At 54.4% G+C, this 17,968-nt stretch overlaps 1 protein-coding gene across 1 annotated transcript; it reads right to left on the bottom strand.

Annotated features, from left to right (window-relative positions):
• Positions 1-4,683: 4,683 nt before the first annotated feature.
• On the bottom strand, positions 4,684-8,285 carry HMX3 (H6 family homeobox 3). Its single transcript, XM_019988612.2, has 2 exons — positions 7,886-8,285; positions 4,684-7,211 (listed from the first exon to the last, which is right to left on the bottom strand). Exons 1-2 carry the CDS (start codon positions 8,283-8,285, stop codon positions 6,532-6,534), a joined length of 1,080 nt encoding a protein of 359 aa, XP_019844171.2. The 3' UTR covers positions 4,684-6,531.
• Between the last annotated feature and the right edge of the window lie 9,683 nt (positions 8,286-17,968).

Here is a 17,968-nt window from a genome sequence, read left to right as displayed (position 1 = left end):
TTGATCTTGGAATCAAGCTTCGATAAATATTAAACACAGTCTGCCCCCCCTCTTTGCGCGAGTGGATTATGATATATGGCGCGTCGAAACTTTAAAATAAGGAAATACCAGAGAAAATGATCTCAATAAATTTTCTAAGTATAAACGTTGATTATGTTTCGATTTTCATTCAAGGGCCTCTGCTGTTCGTTCTTTGGTGCAAATGACATCTTGCAATAGGCTTTTGGGGAAAAGGGCTCCCTATTTGAAAAAGAGAGCCCCAGAGGTGTACAATTTATGTAATCTGCGGCTGGAAAATGAATTGTGTAATTTATTGGAAAACAGAAAGTCATGAAGATTGGATCAGCATAGCCGAGTCCCAACACCCCCCTCCCCACATCCATCAAGTTCCAATTAACAGCCTAACCAGAGAGCTTTAATGGGTTTCCAATCTAGTGGCCTGATAGACTCATCAATTCCTCTGGGAGAAATTAAGAAAATCGACCGCCCCTTGGCGACGCAGTGTCATTCCTTTCTGCAACTATATGTCAAATTAAAAACACAATTAAAATTTAAACTGTTTCAATCAAAGGGTGCCCTGCAACCTATGTTTCACTTAATAGAACTTTGATGAAAATCTGATGCGTGCACTCCATCACCAAGGGGGGCGAGGGCGGCGAAGCTCACGAGAGAAGGGGATTCTTTCTTTTTCTTTAAGACTTTAGCGCTCGGGTGAGGCACACCAGGTGACTCCACCCCGCAGCTCCAGACTAAAAGAAGGGAGCAACGCGCTCTCGGCGCGTTCTCGCTCTCTTCGCTCTCACATCTCCCCCAACTCTTTTTCCTCTCCGTCCACTGCAACCAGAAGGGATCCTTTAGGAATCCGGCGACAGAGATTTGGGGGGCAGTTTTCGCTGCGAAGAGGCATCGCCTGGAGCAGCAGCCAGGAAGGGAGCTGGACGAGTACAACAAGTGGGCATCTCCTGGAAACTGCCCGAGGAGGCCCGCTGCCTCCAACTATCTCTTGTCGCTGGTCTCCGAAACTGCCCGGACACACGGTGGAAGTGCAACGGGATCCTGGAGGCAGAAGGGTGGGGAAAGATCCCTAGCGGAAAAATGGACACCCGCTGCGCTGCTGTCTGAGACAGGATTCCCTAGAAGCTGGAGCTCCCCCCTCACCCCCAATAAGCCTCCAGGGTACTTCCGCAAGAGTCGCCAACCTCGGGAACAGGCGCATCCCAGATCTCAGTATCTGGGTCCGAGGCACCAGGCGGGGCTCCAGAGTACAGCACGCCCAGTTATCTTTGCTGCCCTCTTCCGCCACCCGCCCACAGCACCCTCCCAAATGTCTGTAGGCCAAAGGTCACCATTCGCCCCGCGCACCCAGACAGGCGCACGTGCACACATGGCCGTGCACACTGCGAGATGCGCGCGGCCAGGCGAACGGATCGCTCGCACCCCAAAGGCAGAGACTGGCCAGCAGGCTGGGCTGGGGTGGGCGAGCAGAGAGTGGGTGGGAAGCCCGGAAGAGGGGCGGAGAAGTGCCTCTGCCCGGCCAGGTGCAAGTGCCCTGGAAAGCGACAACCCAGGGGCTTCCTCAGCTGTGCTTTGGACCCCCCCCCCCCACAACCAAGTGAGGGTTTCCATGGGGCTCACGGCTTTTACACCCCGACCCCGTCGCCGTGACCCACTAGCGGGGTCTTTTCCTAGCCGCTTGGCGGTCCACGCTTGGCTCGCTAAGAGGAAGAAACCTTCGGGATGGATCTCAGGGCCCGGGGCGTGGACAAGCGCAAGGGGTGGGGCGACATGGGGCCCTGGAGGCGGGTAGGAAGGTTCTCAGATAAGTCTCCAGCCCCCGCAGGGCCTCTCTAGGGAAGTTCAGGTACCCCGCGCAGTAGAAGCAGGAACGCTTGGCCCGGGCCCAGGCAGCCCAACGACGCCAGCTCTTGCCAGAGCCCCCGAGGATCGAAAGCTGCGCAGCCCTCTGGACCGCCGCTGCTCTGACCCCCAGTCCCATCGCCCGGGCCCAGGCTGCCCCAGCGTGCGCTTGCAGAAGAGAAAGCAAATCCCACCGACCTGCGTGCCTCCTCCTCTTTCTCCCCGCTCTACCCTCCAGCGCGCGCTCTGGGGTTCTGGCGTGCCAGGGCCTGTCAAAGGACGTCCTGGTTCAGAATGAGCGTCCAGTGGCGAGGGGGCAGTTTATATCTGTCTTGCTCTTATTTGATGTACACACACCTGCTCTATTTACTACCAAATAAAAGAAATACATCTGTGTTGCCAACAGAAACAGCTCAAGAGCTTGCTCACTGGTCTCCCAGGGCTCGGAGATGCTCGCCGGTCCTCAGAGCCCGGCATAGTGGGACCCTGGCTCCGAGTGAGGTCCTGGCCTATAAGCATGTGGGGGTCTGCAGTAGAATGTTGGCAGCGTCCACAGTTTGTCCCAGGTGGCTGGTGAGGAGGGAACAGGAGGCATCTCTGCTCTGAAGATTTCAAGCTTCCTGCAGCAGAGGTTGCAGTGCCACCTCGCTCCCTACCTAATCCTCTCCCCAAGGTTCTTCCCAGCTTGCCTGGGGCCATCAGAGAAAACCAGCTGCCCGGGCACCCAGAACAACGTGTACCTGACTGTGTCTGCTGTTGTGATGCTGTGTGATCACAAAGCAGATGTGATGCGAAATGCATATACAGGTTGCGCCCTGCGAACCCCTGCATATGGGGTCTGTCAGGAGCTCTAACTAAAGTGTGTGTGTGTGTGTGGCGGGGGGTGAGTGTTTTAAATCACCTACGAGTGTGAGTGTATGCTGTATGTTGTTTGCATGTGTGTCTGTTTGGATGGTGCAGAAACTATTAAGCCAGGAAGCCGATGCTATCGCACTGACTTAATTGGGGGTTCCCATGGGGGAAAGGATCTGAAGTTAGGATCCGAAAGAAGGCTGGATTCCACCATCCGAAGGGCTAAAGTCAGGAATATTGGCTCAGTGCCCTAGGTTAGGGAATACCAGCAGCTCTGGATTCCCAGGATAGATGTCTTGGAGGAGCTGAGTGGAGGTACCCTCACTTGCCCCACATAACCCCTTCTGCTGAGGGGTTCCAGCAGCTCCTGGCAATTTCCGCAGAGGCAGCACCTACAGAAGCATTCTGTGTGGGGGTGGGGGGCAAGGGGCCGATGACCCCAGGCCAGTTCAGTCTCACCAAGTGCTGTCTTGGCCTCTATATAGGCTTGCAGTAGAGCCTAGGATACTTCATGCTTAGGGAGCAGCTTCCGTGCTGTCTCTTGCATCCTGGGAAATACTGTGATCCCCCACCCAATAGGAGCGAGTTGGAGGTTTGCTGCCTGGGCAGGCTTCTAGGCTCACATCTCAGCCAGTCCCAAGCCACAGGCCAGCCACGTTCCTCCCCCAGGGCATGCACCTTGGCTCCTGGGAAGGACTCTCTGGCCTAGGGCAACAGGGGTCCTCAAAGGGAGGGAAAGGGAGGGGGGACATAGAATAAACTGTGCCTGTGGAGAACCAGTTATTTCTCGACTTTGTAAAGACCAGGTCAGTCAAGAACCGTTTTCTAGAATCCAAACACAAATAAAGAAGTATTTTCGCGGTTGATAACATCGTGTTCTGGCTGTAAAATCTAAGAACGTGTTTGCTATTGCAACATTATTTTTAATGAGCTGTTATTGGCCTGTCCCGCAGTTAGTATTGCCAACAGTAAAAGGCATCACTGTGTTTGCAGGTAACACATGGAACAACATATTTGGCCCCCGAATTTCTGTTTATTTTTCACTTGTGACACATGCCCTCGTTTTTATCCCAAACCAGAGGGAAATAAAGGCAGATCTGTCTTCCACTGAGGTCCAGGCTAAATCTTGCCATAAATACGCATGCCAGTTTATTTGGAGGCAGTTTCCCGTCAATAGAAAACGATACTCGACGTTTCAGCCACAGTATAATCAATCGTGTGGATTGGGCTTGAGCAACTGTAAAGCTCTGGGAGAGGGCATGGGGGCGCGTGCAGGCGCTCCCCAGCGGCCGCGCCCGCGGTGTGCTCGCCGGGATCTTCGTAGTCTCCGGACTCCTCATCTCCCCCTTCTTGGCTCCCCAGCTTCAAACACGCCCTGCCAGGAGCCGGGCGTGCAGACCACAAGCCCTTAGGCAGGCAGCCGCGCCGCGCAGGCGAGAGGCGCCCAAGCGAGCACCTGCCTCCGCCCTCGGGACCCGCGCTCGGGAGCGGCTCCGGGAGCGCGGCGCTCGGCAGGCGGTCCACGCGGAGCGTGGATGCCGGGGCCGGCGGGAGCCTGGTAACCGTCAGCGCTGCGCTTCCAGCCGAAGCGGCCGGGATCAGGGTGAGGGACCCAAAGAAACCGCAAGCCCGCGAGGCGTTGGCGCGGCGCACATAAAAGGATCTGCTGCGAGGAGACAGTCCTCTCGGTCGCCGCCGCCGCCGCAGTCGGGTGGCCTCTGCTCCCTGGCACTGGACACATTATGACAGTGTCCACACCCGAACCGCCCCGGGAGCCACAGTGCCTTCAGGCCTGGGGAGGCCTCCCTATACCGGAGTTTCAAGCCGCGGTCTCCAGGGCTGGCTTGCCTCCCTAGGGTCGCCCTCTCGCGGCCTGGCCGCTCCCAGCTGGACGTCGCGATCGGCCCCTGCACGCCCCCACCCCCGGCTAAACTCCAAGTTCACCCCCTTCTTCCTTCCCCAGCCCGCATCCCGGAGGCAGCAGGAGCCGACTCCGCTCGGGCCCACGGTGCCCAGGGATGTTCTGCCCAGAAGCTCTCGGCTCATAAAGGACCCCGCGGCCTGGGAACGGAATTCGAGGCGGCTGCCCTGCGATCGGAAATAACCAGTGATCTCAGCTCGCGGCTGTCGCTGCGCTCGATTTCGCGAACTAGATAAGACCAGGTCCTCAGCCCTTCCGCCCCGCATTCTTCCCTTGCTCACACGGGCGTTTCAAGAGGCTGACGGTACCGGGGAGAGAGCGCAGCTCTGGTCGCGAACAAAGCCGCCTCTGTCTCCGCCGCCTCCCGATTAGAGGGGTGTACGTCGAGGTCGGACTCGGCCAGTCTGCAGAGGCAGCCAGAGAGCGAGGCAGAAAAGAGTTCGGAGACACCTGCTCTGGGGAAAACCGTCCAAAGTTACACACTCTGGCCACAGGAAATGCTTCGCTTTTCTTTTTAATTCCATTTCACGACAACAGGAAGTGTAACAATATTTTGTGACCCCCCCCCCCTTTTTCTTAAAAAGGGCCTGAATCCGGGCAGAGGGGAGGGTGATGGGTGGGAGGGACAAACTACCGCGGAACAACAGGTGTAGCCGACAGAAAGGAAAAAGATTGGGTGGCAGAGCCAGGAGCCCTGAGGAGTTGAGGGTGAACTTTACAAGAAATCTGTACATTTATCAAATAAGTTAAAATTCTCCTAATTGATTGTCCTTCACTTAAAGCGCTCCAGTATGCCTAGCTTACTCCTTCGAGCATAGCTAACCTATCCTTGTTTCCTTCCTTCCGCCTTTTCTCCTTCTTAATTTCCTCCTCATAAACGATTGACTGGGATTAGACATTGAAAACATCTGCTTCTCTCCGCAGAGGAAGAAGCAGGGCTCTCAGGAAATTTTGTACAATATTGCACAGGTCAAAACTACAATAGTTACTGCAGAACAAAAAGGTAGGGGGAGAGGATAAAAAATAGGTTTTTGTTTTTTTTTTAATATTGAAATCACTCTCTCAAAACAGGGAACAAAGTAACAATAGGAATATTAATAATAATTTACCAACAAATGAAATTTCCCAAACAGAGGCTACTAATAAATAAGACCATTCACACCAGGCCAGATGTGGAGGTGTTTCAATAATCAGAAGTCTGATTGTGGGCTATCTTGTCCTTTCCCTTTAAACACTTAGAGAATTCATCCACCACAAAAAGGGACCGATGAAGAGGTGAACTGCGACAGACCTCTGCTGGAGAGAGGAGACAGAAAAGTGGCCTGAGTCTGGGTTCTTATGATAAGCTGCTCAGATTCTGAAAATTGGGGAATAATTGATTGGGAGTGAAGGGGAACAGCCACACCCAGAGATCCAGACTAAAAGTACAATGTGAATTCTCTCTCTCTCTCTCCTGACTTCTGAAAATAGTTCTTTAGAAAATGAATAAACGGGGGGTTCAGGCTTTGCGTTTACTTTCCTTGTATAAAAATAAACCCAAAAAGTCACAGCGCAATGAGAATCTGGGGGTGTGGGGGGACGGTGAGAGGATCGCACATTTTACAAAAGCTTCCAGCCGAAATATTTGACCTGGAAATGTCTCTTTCTTGCTTTCTCTTAATATAAACCGAAACCAAAAGTAAGAGGGGAAGCGCCTCAAATCCATTAGGGGTGAATTGCACGAAAATGCATTGCAAATACTTACAAAAAAACGCTACCGACTGGGGGAGGGGAGGCCGGGGCCGCGCGCCGGAGCCCCGGTTCCCGAAGGCCGCTGGACGTCTCGGCGCCCTCTGCCCGGCCCAGTCTCCTCCGGGGTCTGGGAAGAGGGCCGGGCCTCCCTCCTCCTCCCCTCTCGGGCCTCAGACGGGCCGGAGCAACGGCACGGACGAGACCACCGGGTGCGAGTAGTACACCGGGTGCGGGAAGGTGAGCAGCGGCTGGCTGACCGGCACCGGGGCCCCCGCGGCCGCGGCCGCTGCGCCCTCGGCGGCCGAGTTCTCGTGGTAGAGGATGGGCACGCGCACGATGCGCTGCGCCGCGGCGTGGCTCAGGTTGGCCGCCTCCAGCTCGGCCGCCAGCTGCCGCTTCCACTTGTTGCGGCGGTTCTGGAACCAGATCTTGACCTGCGTCTCGGTGAGGTGCAGGGACGCTGCCAGGCCGGCGCGCTCCGAGCTGCTCAGGTAGCGCTTCATGTCGAAGGTGGACTCGAGCTGGAAGACCTGGCTGCGCGAGAAGACCGTGCGCGTCTTCTTCTTGCGGCACGCGGGCTTCTTCTCCGGGCTCTCGGCGCCCTTCTTCCAGTCCTCGGTGCCCGGCGTCGCTGCCGCCGCCGCCGCCCCCACGCTGGCCCCGGCCGCGCCCGGCGCCGCCTCGCCCTCCTTCTTGCCTTCCTCCGAATCGCTCTCCTCCAGAATGATCTCGTCCGGGCTCTTGGAGTCCAGCTCCTTGTGGTCTGGGTCGGCCTTCAGCAACGGCTCGGGGGAGTCGCGGTCGGTGCCCGAGGCGGGGGAGGAGTCTCGCAGCAGGGCCTTCTCCGAGGCTGGAGAGAGACAGACAGACGGACCCACAGACACACACACACACACACACACACACGCACGCACGCACAAGGACACAGCCTTCAGCGAGGCCTGGCGCCTGGGGGGACCGCAGGCTCACACCGCGACAGCCTCCGGGCCCCAGGCCTCGAGGCCTCACCATTCCCGAGGGCCTCCTTCCCGGCTGGGCCAGAAGAGGGGCGCCGCGCCAGACATCCGACCACCTTCTCCCGGGGACAGGCTAGAGCCGCCCGGAGACGGCGGCATGGCCGGTTTCTTTCTTTCCCTCAGTTCCCCCACCCGGGGCCCGCGGACAAATTCTCCTCCAGCTTAGGCACCCCCCGGGTCACTCCCTTCATCCAGACCAGGTTCCCCTTGTCCCAGCCACCTGAAGCCTCCTCCCCATTCGTGCCCGAGACCCTTTTTCCTAGGGAGCGCCATGCCTGCGCTCCAACTCCACTTCTTTTCTCACCAAGTGGGATTGGATTCCCAGGCAGCGCAACAGAGCGCGCGGGCAGGAGTTCAAGTTAGGGGACGGAGGAAGTTGGCCAAACAAGCGCGTTTGTGGGTTGCAATGCAGGTCGGGGGTTGAGGAGGTGGTCCCAGGGCTACGATGGGACGCAGTGCGGAAAGGCTCGTGGGGAAAGACAACGAAAGTTCAAAGAGAGGTCGGTACCTTCAGGTCGCGGGAGGTGGCTGCCGGCGGGGGTCAGGGTGTAGGGGTACCACCAGGCCGGGGAGCGCTCCAGGTAGTGCGCGGGCAGGGCAAACCTCTGCGCCGGGATCTCAAAGCGGGGGAAAGCCAGGTCGCCCACCTGCGAGAGCGCGAAGCCCGCGGCTCCCTCCAGGGCTCCCTTGGCCGCAGCGGCCGCAGCGGCGGCGGCGGCGGCGGCTGCTGAGGCCGGAGCGAAGAGCGTCCGTGGGGGCGGCTGCGGCTTAGGGGGCGGCCGATGGTGGTCTCCGTTGAGTAGGTTCTTGATGGAGAACGGGGACTCCTTGGGCGCGGGAGGCGGGGGCGGCGGCGGTGGGGGCTGCGCGCTAGCAGTGCCGGGGGCGTCCGGCCCGGGCTCCGGCATGGTCCCCTCTCCTCCGAGTCCCCGGGAGGGAGGGAGCGGGACAGGCGGGCGGCTGGGCGAGCGGACGGGCGCCGGAAATCAGACCATAAACGGAACTCAACTACGGGGCGCAAAGTCGGGGGCCGCCCCGGGCGCAAATCCAGCGGCAGGAGGGCGGGGTGAGGGCCCGGCCGGGGCGGGCTCGCATGGGGGAGGGGTGCCGAGGGGCGGGGAGCGGCCCTGCCGCGGCACCGAGGGAGCTAGGCGGCTCGGCGGCGGCGGCGGCGGCGGCTCCCGGGGAGGAGGCGGCAAGAGCAGTCCCCGGCTTGGGGCTGCGTCAATCCGGCGCCGGATGCTAATGATGAAATCAAAATGTCATCCAAGTTAAATGCGGGGAGTATACGGCGATTGGGCGCGTACAATGGCAAATGGGATTAGGCAGGCGAAGGCGCAGCCCGAGCCGGGCCCTGCAGCCGCCTGCGCCACCGCCCCCTCCTCGCCTTGCCTCAGATTTTGGCGCTTTGGCTTCGGGCTATAAGAGCCCGCCTGTTATTGGCTTTATATAGTCCAATTAGGCAGCAAATGAGGACAAGCCTATTAGCACAAAAGGATATTGGCTCCTGCTAAAAAGGCACTCGGAGCGCTCGGGCGAGCGCAGGAGGCGAGCGAGGGACGCGGAGCCGGCGGCGCCCAGGGTCGGAGCGCACTGACAGCCGCGGCGCCCGGAGCCCGCGCCTCCCTCTCCCCCCTGCAGCTCGGGGACCCGCTTCCAGCCGCCTGGCCTGCGGGAGGGGGAAGGGGCGGGCCGGGCCCGCCCGGGTCACCTCGGGGTTATCCGCGCTGGCAGCTGCCTCTTCTCCGCCCCCCAGGGGTTTGGCAGGGGCCCGCCGCCCCCACGCAGCTGGAGAGCCAAGCAGCGCCAGCCCAGGAGGCTGGACGCGACCTCCGATCTGCGGTGAACTCAGCACTTGCCTACCCTTTGGGGGTCCAGCATTTTCCCTAAAGCAAGCTAAAGGCGCAGCCAAGAAGCGGGGATTTGGGTTCCCCACCCACCGTCTCGTCGACAGGAAGGGACCTGGACTCAAAGTCCTTGCACCGCGTCCGCGGTCTCAGGAATCCGCGTGGCCGTGGCCTTTGGCTTTGGGAAACCGAGGAGAGAGCCTTCCCTCGAGAGCAGGAGCGGTTGTGCGTCTCTACGCACCGGGTGTGCGCGAAAAACGGCTGACGCCCGGGCGTCACTCGGCGGGGCGATGGGCACCGACGCTCTGCAGGGCGTTCCTCTAGTCTGGCCGCCGGGGCCCAAACCTTGACGATCAACTCTGAGCCCGTTGCCCCGAGAATGCACTTTCTCCCAGGAAGCCTCTCCCGCCAGCGTTTGGAGCCGCCTAACGCTTCAGTGGGGGCAGTGCGATCTGTAGGCACAACGGCGCACCTTCCTCTGCGACGGGCTTGGCATGGCACCGCAGCACGTCCCGACTGCCGTCAAGTCCCTGGAGAACCCTGCTGGACTTCTGAGCTGCACGGAAGGTTACCTCTGCTCCATGGACTTTAAAATCAACTCTCCAAATTGCACAAGAAAGCTGGAAGGCAGGCATTTAAGACTCGAACCATCAAATAAACCAGAATTGCTTTCGGGGTCCCTGGTCAGAGAAAGGTGGGAAAGTGACTGTCACTCCCTTCCATGAGCTTCCATACACCCGAGGTCTTTTGGTGGCCCCTTCTTCTACTATCGTCCTTTTTTTTCTTTTTTCGTTAGATCTAGCCCTCACCTAACTCAAGGCCGCCCTGCATTGGCTGGTGCGACTGCTTTAGCCACCCAGTTGAGAAGTAGGCACGTTTTATTTTCCGATCCGGGGCTTCCCACCTTTCCCCACCAAATCTCAAAGGGCGCATTTAATGTTTCTTTCAGCAAATATTCACCTGCAGTAGTGAACCCTGTATTGATTTGCTTTGGGAACCAGGAATCATTGTAAATGGTGCTTCCATAAACAATTATTATCCTCATTATCATCACTTCCTCGAGTTTGCACAGGGCTTTGCTGGAATATAAAACGCTATTCCATCCAAAAATCTGACTTTGGAACCAGTTACAGCTCTAAGACTTGAATATTCAGGTTTTATAGATAGAAAAATGCTCCTGGAGAGGAGACCGGGCCAAGGTCACCCAACCAGTGCGGGACACCCAGAAGTCATTTCCTCCCCAATTACAGAAATAATTGGAGGCGTCTATGTCTAAACCGGTTCAGTGGGCACCGCCCACACCGACCCGCCACGAGGCAGAGACTATGATGGAGTGGCCCCTGCGTGTCTCTGCGCGCGCGCGCGCGTTGCGGGAGCGCTCCAGTCTCAGCAAGAAGCGTGCAGAACTTGGCCAAAGTTCTGACGGAAGGAGAGGTCTTTAAGCTGAAACGAGCAGGAAAGCTGCTCATCGCCCGAGAAGAAAGAAGAGTTCCGCAGACTTCGCCGAAAAGTTCTGGCTGGGGAAGTGGACTCTTGGCTAATTGCAGTCGGGGACTAGACCCAGATGAGAAGGGGTGCAGGCTGGCGGGAGAAGAGTCCGCCGGAACAGTAGACCCTGCACCCTGCGGCGCCGCTGCCGAAACCTCACTCTGTCTGGTCCCAAGTTCTCACGGTGTCTTCCCTGCCAAGGGCGCGCAGGTGCGCGGGCCGGTGTATGCGCGTATTGACCAGAAAGATGAGATGCTCGGGCGTCAGCACCCCCAGCCCATCCCCTAAATTTCAGGAATGCTGAATTTCAACAGCCAGGAGCACAGATTTTAAAAAAAAAAAAAACACACTCCCCCCGCCCTGTCTCTTCCAGAAAGCTCGTGGATATAGGGTCCCAGACGGGAACAGAGACCTCCACTCGCCCTCTGGCGAGCGGTGTGGAGCCTGTGTTTACTTGCGCCCGCAACTCCATTCAAAGTCAGGCAAACGGCGCCCTCTATGGGACATCCTCTAAACCAAACCTGCTGGCTCCCGGTGAGAAACCACAGTCCGGGCACACAGCGTTTAAAAACACTCGCGGGCTTACTCTTCCCGGTCTTGGCTTGCGAACAAAAAAGCACTTTTGTTTTTCTTCTGAATTCCGAGACAAGCAGAGAGTGAAACACTTGCGGATCTCTGCCGATCTTTACCTGCCAATGCAGGTAAAGAGCATTGCCATGCAAATGCTCTCTCCTGTCTCTCCCCCTGCCTCCCTTCTTTCCTGACCCTGTTTTAGGGCAGATTTCATGTTCCTGCTTTTAACTAACCCCTTAGGTTCCCACGCTGTCTGCAGGCTAGATGTGAACTGCTGGAAGTGTGGAGGGCGGTGGGGCTGTCTCATTCCTCCTCCCAGGACTCAGCACACAGCTGGTCAACCAGTGATGCTCAGTAACCTCTTGTTAATGCCTGAATGATTGAGTGAAAGAACGAATTCAGGTTCCATTGCAGACGATTTGCCTAGCTGATTAGGGTCCTTCAGATAGTCTGTTCGTACCCCAAAGCAGTTTTTTTTTTTTTTTAAGGGTTTAATGAGAACCTGAAGTCTTTGGATAATGCATCTTACAAAACCTGGGTTTCCCTAGTGGCTCAGATGGTAAAGATAGTAAAGAATCTGCCTGCCATGCAGGAGACCCAGGTTTGATCCCTGGGTCAGGAAGATCCCCTGGAGAAGGGAGTGGCTACCCACTCCAGACAATTCTTGCCAAGACAATTCCAGAGAAAGAAGAGTCTAGCGGGCTACAGTCCATGGGGTCGCAAAGAGTCGGACACGACTTCCTGGGATAGTCCACCTGCTTATCTGTGGAATGGGAAGGACTGTTTAAGGCTTCTAGCCAAGATTTCAGGGCCCCCAGGCACAGGGGCTCCCACTGTTAACATAGCCAGGATTTGCATTGGTCCTGAGGGGGACACTTCAACTCTCCTGACCTACAGTTCCTATAGGCAGAATAGACAAAAGCCCGCAGTTAGCCTGAGGACACTGCCCCAGGCTCCATGTACTCTGGCCTCTTTCCTGGAAAGTTCTTTCCCTTGTGTTCCAGTGCTGCCAGGAATTCAGCCAAAGAAAGGATCAATGACTGTGACTCTGAGAAAATGCCCAGGCCTCAGAGATGGGTCATAGCTATGCTGTGCTTGATTGTATAAAATGATATGCAATGTCCTTGGAGTGGCTAGCCCTTTCCTGAGAAGAAAATCCCATCAGTGTTGGATTCATCAAGTTCCAAAAGGATTCGTATCCTAAAAAATCCACATTCCAGAAACAATTAGAGAAAATGGGATATATGCACACATTGGAATATTATTCATCAATGAAAGGAAATATTGATGTATGCTACAATATGGATGAACCTTTGAAAGCATTGTGCTAAGGGAAAGAAGCCAGACATAAAAAGAACACATATTGTATGGTTACATTTATATGAAATGTTGGCACAGCTGTCAATTTCATAGAGACAATAAGTGAAAAAGTGGTTGCCTAGGGCTGGGGGGTTGAGGGCAAATGGGGAATGACTGCTAATGAGTACAGGGTTTCTGTAGGGCATGATGAAAATGGTCTAAAATTGATGTGACTATGGTTGCCCAATTCTTTGACTATACAAAATCCTCTTGAACTGTATACTTTAGATGAATGGATCATGTGATACATGAATGGTATCCCAATCAAGTTATTGTTTAAAAGTCCACCTCCCAGCCACCAGGCACAGGTACAGACTTTCCAAAACCTCCTGTCTTGTGAGTCCCTTGGAGCTGATCCTGTGACTCACCTGGGGCTCCCTCACTTCTTCCCACTCAATTCCTGTTTCTGCTGGTGGCTGGGCAAGGAGCGAGGGACACAGGGACTTTAGGCTCTGTCTCCTGTGTGTGAGACACTCTCTTCACACACTAAGATGGGGGAGCCTTGCCCTCTCAGCCTTCAGCAGAGTCGCCTGAACTGAGCCGGTTCACCATCCCCATGGTCCACGTAGGACTGCTGTCCTGGCTGCCTCCCTTCCAGCCCGGACATCCTTGGAGTCTGTGTTCCTTATTTCTGGGCCTGAGGAATGACCCATTCTCCCGGAACCATCAGTTCTCTTCTGCCCCATGAAGGTGGCACAGAACAATCGGAAATCAGTGGAAGACTCTTCAACAGGAAGCAAGAGGATCTGATCAGGTTTAAGTTCTGGAAAGGTCACTTGAATGAGTTGAAGGATTTGTCAGAGGAGGGAAGGATAGAAAGCTGGGAAGTCCAGTATCAAGGCGCTGGCTGATTTGGTGTCTAATCAGAACAAGCTTCCTGGTTTGCCGACAGCTGCCTCCTTGCCATATATATCCACATGTCATAGAGAGGTCTCATGTCTCATCTTGTTTCATATTTATTTGTTTGTTTATCTATTTGGCTGTGTGGAGTCTTAGTTGCCGCACGTAAGATCTTGCAAACTCCTAGTTCCCTGACCTGGGATGGAACCCAGGCCCCCTGTATTGGGAGCTCGGAGTCTTACCCACTGGACCACCAGGGAAGTCCTTCATGTCTCATCTTCTAAGGGTACTAATCCCTTTTTGAGGGCTCCAGTCTCATGACCTACTCCCCTCCCCATCTCCAAATATGATTGTAATGGGGATTGGGTTTCCACACATGAATTTGCTGGGATCAGGGGGGACACAGTTCAGTCCATAGCAGTAAGAAAGGGAGGGTCTGGGTAGGGTCAGAGCTGAGTGTCCCACAGGAGAACCTGTGAACCGAGAACCACCCACCATCCCAGCCAAGTCTTTTTTTTTTATTGGAGGATAATTGCTTTACAATATTGTGTTGGCCTCTGCCAAACACCGAGATGAATCAGCCACAGGTATACATATGTCCCTTGCTAACCAAATCTTATATATGTGTGCTGCACTTTGAAAACCCCTTTCCCATCTCACCTCCCACACCTTCCTCATGACTCTATGATCAGACATATTTATTATTCCTTTTCAGAAAATAAAGCCAAAATATTGGTGAAAAAAAAAAAAGAGCAACTTGCATTCCTCTTTCTCATCCAATCTGCCCAGCCTTTCCCTTCCCTGAAAACTCAGCTCAGATCCATCTGTTAGAAGTTAGTACAAGGCCCTCAAAGGCAGAGTCAGGCCAGACTGAACCGAGGTCTTCACATGGGGTTCAGAGAACTCCTGAGAGGTCACGAAAGAAAGCTCTCTCCTCTTGTTGTCGGTTATTATGGGCTTGAGTGGGGAATAGGGATTCAGCTGAAGCATAGAATAAGTAGTTTAGAATGGGACAGACTGTGCTTTAGATCCCAAATCGGGGACTCATGGGCTGTGTGCATTTTGGCAAGCTATTTACCCCTAAGTCTCGGTCTCGTCATCTGAGCTACGGTGATGACCCTGCCCACTTCTCAGGGCAGTTGTGAGGCTGAGATGAGGTTCTGAATTAGCAGTGGTCAGCGTGGTCTGTCTGCCTAGTCCATGCTCAGTAAGTGGTAGCTGATTAAAGGTTGTGGGTGGACAGAGGGCAGGAGGGAGGTGACAGAGTGTCTTGATTCAGACTGCCTTGAAAACACTGTTGTCTGCTGCCCTAATAGCTCACACATCTGGAGGCTGGAAGTCTGAGATCAGGGCTCTAGTAAGACCTTTCTCTTGCCTTCTGATGCCCACCTTCTCCCCATATGATCACATGGCATAAGGAGAGACGTTCTCTGCACTGCTTCCATTCAAGAGGGCTCCTTCCTCACGACCTCATCACCTCCCAGAGGCCCCACCCCCCAATCCATCACAGCTGAGGTTAGGGCTTTGACGTATGAGTTCAGGGTGTGGGTGGGGGCAGGGGTGTGGGGGGCCAGGGGGCACAAACATTCACTCGACAACTGAGGCGAAGGGCTTGAAGCCTGGCTTTGAGTCAGTCCTGGTTGTCAGTGGCACCTGAGTGGTTTAACTGGGCCGTGTCACCCCTCTAGAACTCGATTGTCTTTGTTTCCTCATCTGTAAAGTGAAGGGTTACACTAGATGGATCCAGCTCAAAAGTGCTGTGATTTTGTCATGTCCTTTTCTTACTTCCCTGAAAAACTCCTGTAGATTAGATAGAATTGAAAGAGGGGCACATTCTCGCACGTGCAGTTCATAATTGACCTTCCATGAGGCTGGTTCTTTCTGGAACGCCAACCTGAAGGAAGTCATCCCAGGACACGAGTTTGCCCCAATTTTCTCCTAAATAGGAGGTCCGAAAGCAACAAAAGCTCTGAAGCTTCCTCTCTGAAAGATGTGAGCATTTTCTAAAGCTCTGAAAGGGCTGTAATGATTGATCAGGTAAACTGGTCATCTGAAGTGTGCAGGCCCCTGTGATCTGTGTGGGTCTGCACGCTGACACTACCTGTGTGTGCTTTTTCTGCAACATGGGGGCGACTAGAATGCTGAAAAATGAATTTAGTTTGGCAAACATGTATCAAGCAACTGCTCTATGTCAACACCCGCCCCCCAAAGGGGTGCAAGCTTGACAGATGTGGTCTCTGGCTCGGGGACCTTACCATCTAGGGCAGGAGGCAGACAGGGACCACAAAAAGAGTAAAGTCAAGTTGGAACTGGATCAGTGCTAGCACAGAGATAGAGAGAAAGCACCAGGTGAGATCTGAGCAAGTGGAGGTGAGTTCAGAAGAGAGAGCACAGGGAAGGAGGGGAAGGAACATCTGTCTTGGAAAGTCTCATGGTTATTGGGAGGGGAGGCCGATGGCATTGAATCCAGGTCTTTAAGATGGAGATGGATTTCAACAAGCATGGATGGGAAGGGAGGAGAGGATATTCCAGTTAGAGGGAACAGCTTGTGTGGAGACCCAGAGACTTGCACCTGCAGGGTGGGCTGACCCAGGGCTTTCTGGTGGCTCAGTGGTAAAGGATCTACCTGCTGATGCAGGAGATGCAGGTTTGATCCCTGAGTCAGGAAGATCCCCTAGAGAAGGGAATAGCAACCCACTCCAGTATTCTTGCCTGGGAAATCCCATGGACAGAGGACCCTGGCAAGCTAGAGTCCATGGGATCTCCAAAAGAATCAGACACAACTGAGCGCCTAAACAACTACAACAACTTTTAGATGGAGATGCTTTCGGCAACTGTGGATGGGAGGGGAGGAGAGGGTATTCCTGGTAGAGGGAACAGTTTGTGCAGGACCCAGAGACTTGCACCTGCAGGGTGGGGCTGACCCACCTGCTGTAAGTAGGGCATAGTCTGTGTGAGGCAGGGGGCAGTGGGAGTGAGAGTTAGCTATAAAGCCAGGTTGGGTCCAAGTCATGAGACTCTAAATGCCAGGCTAGGGAGTTGGGATATTCTGTGGCAGTCAGGAGCCAGAGAAAGTGCTGGAGCAAAGGCACTGTTGGATCAGAGCTGGAATTCACGGAGATACACCGACCCTCTGAGTGAGGGTGGATGGGAGCAGGGAGAGTCTAGCATCTGGGAGACCAGGCAGAAGGTTATGGCTGTAGTTGAGGGAAGAGGATATTAGGTCCAGGAACATGGCCATGGGGAGGGAAGAGAGGGGCTGGACTTGAGATTCACCGAGGAGCCAGAGCCACAGGACCTGGTAACCAATTCAGCACTGGAGTTAGGGACAGGGAAGAGCTGAACATACTTGAGATTCCAATATCCAGGAAGTTGATCATAAATTGCTGAATTTCCGCCATTCTAAGACAGTGTCAGTCTTGAAATGCACCATCAATTTAATAACAGCTTTTTGGGCAAAAGAAAAAGCAAGAAATAGCTAACCAAAAAGTACACACACTTCCCTGGTGGTCCAGCAGTCAAGAATCTGCTTTCCAGTGAAGGGGGCATAGGTTCGATCCCTGGTCAGGGAACTAAGATCCCACGTGCTGCAGGGCAACGAAGCCCGAGCTTAGTTGGAACTATGGAAGCTCAAGCACTGCCATGAAGACCCAGCACAGCCGGAAAAAAAGTGTACATGCTAAATGTCCTTCATATCCTGATTTCAGAAATCTTAAATACAAAAGCATATATAGCTTAGATAGGGGAAATACACCACTTGAGAGAACATAAGAGGAAAGCCTGATTTGAGGATGCGACAGACTGAATTGTTATTGAAAATAAGTCAGCCATCCTTGGGAATATTTCCCTTCCCACCCTACTGATGTCAAGCTTGGCCCTGGACTTGCTGTGGTTGATGAGTGTCTGTGGCTGTCCCTGGACTTCAGGCTTGGCTAATCTGCTTTGCTTAGACCAGTGAGATGGTAGCAGGCATGTTGCCAGCAGAGGCTTGAAATGAGCTCAGACAGCGGACCTAGATGTTTTATACCATAGAGATGGAGAGAAGTCCCCTGGGGTAGCTACTGCCCTTTTGTCTTGGGACTCAGACCTGGGCCCAACCCCTGGTGAGGAGCTAAGTCCTGTTGAACACTCAGGTTGAAGCAGAGTCACTCAGCCCAGCTGAATCTGGATCAGCCAACTCCCATAGTAATACCTGGTGATAATAAATGGTTGTTATTTTAAGTCACTGGGTTTGGGGTGGTTTGTTATGCAGCAAGAGCTGATGGATACAGATGATTCATTGATATCAATGGGTTTATATATCTTGAGTAGGAAAAAACCAATCAGGATAAGAGAAAGCAATAAGATAGAGTCAACAGTGGTTTAGCCACAATATTCCGAGCCTGATCTATTCCAGACTAACAATAGTTCTGGGGTTTCAAACACAACACTGATCAAATGACCCAATAGTATGTTTCCCTATGTGCTGTGCTGTCCTTAGTCAC

This window comes from Bos indicus, chromosome 26, assembly GCF_029378745.1.
Source record: "Bos indicus isolate NIAB-ARS_2022 breed Sahiwal x Tharparkar chromosome 26, NIAB-ARS_B.indTharparkar_mat_pri_1.0, whole genome shotgun sequence".
Classification (NCBI taxonomy): domain Eukaryota; kingdom Metazoa; phylum Chordata; class Mammalia; order Artiodactyla; family Bovidae; genus Bos; species Bos indicus.
The sequence above is the reverse complement of the archived record's forward strand: the minus strand, read 5'-3'. Positions and strand labels throughout refer to the sequence as shown.

Coding starts and splice junctions, on each gene's coding strand:
- HMX3 (XM_019988612.2), bottom strand. CDS start 8,285: ATGCCGGAGCCCGGGCCGGACGCCCCCGGCACTGCTAGCGCGCAGCCC. Junction 7,212..7,885: donor CCACCTCCCGCGACCTGAAG/GTACCGACCTCT, acceptor GTCTCTCTCCAG/CCTCGGAGAAGGCCCTGCTG.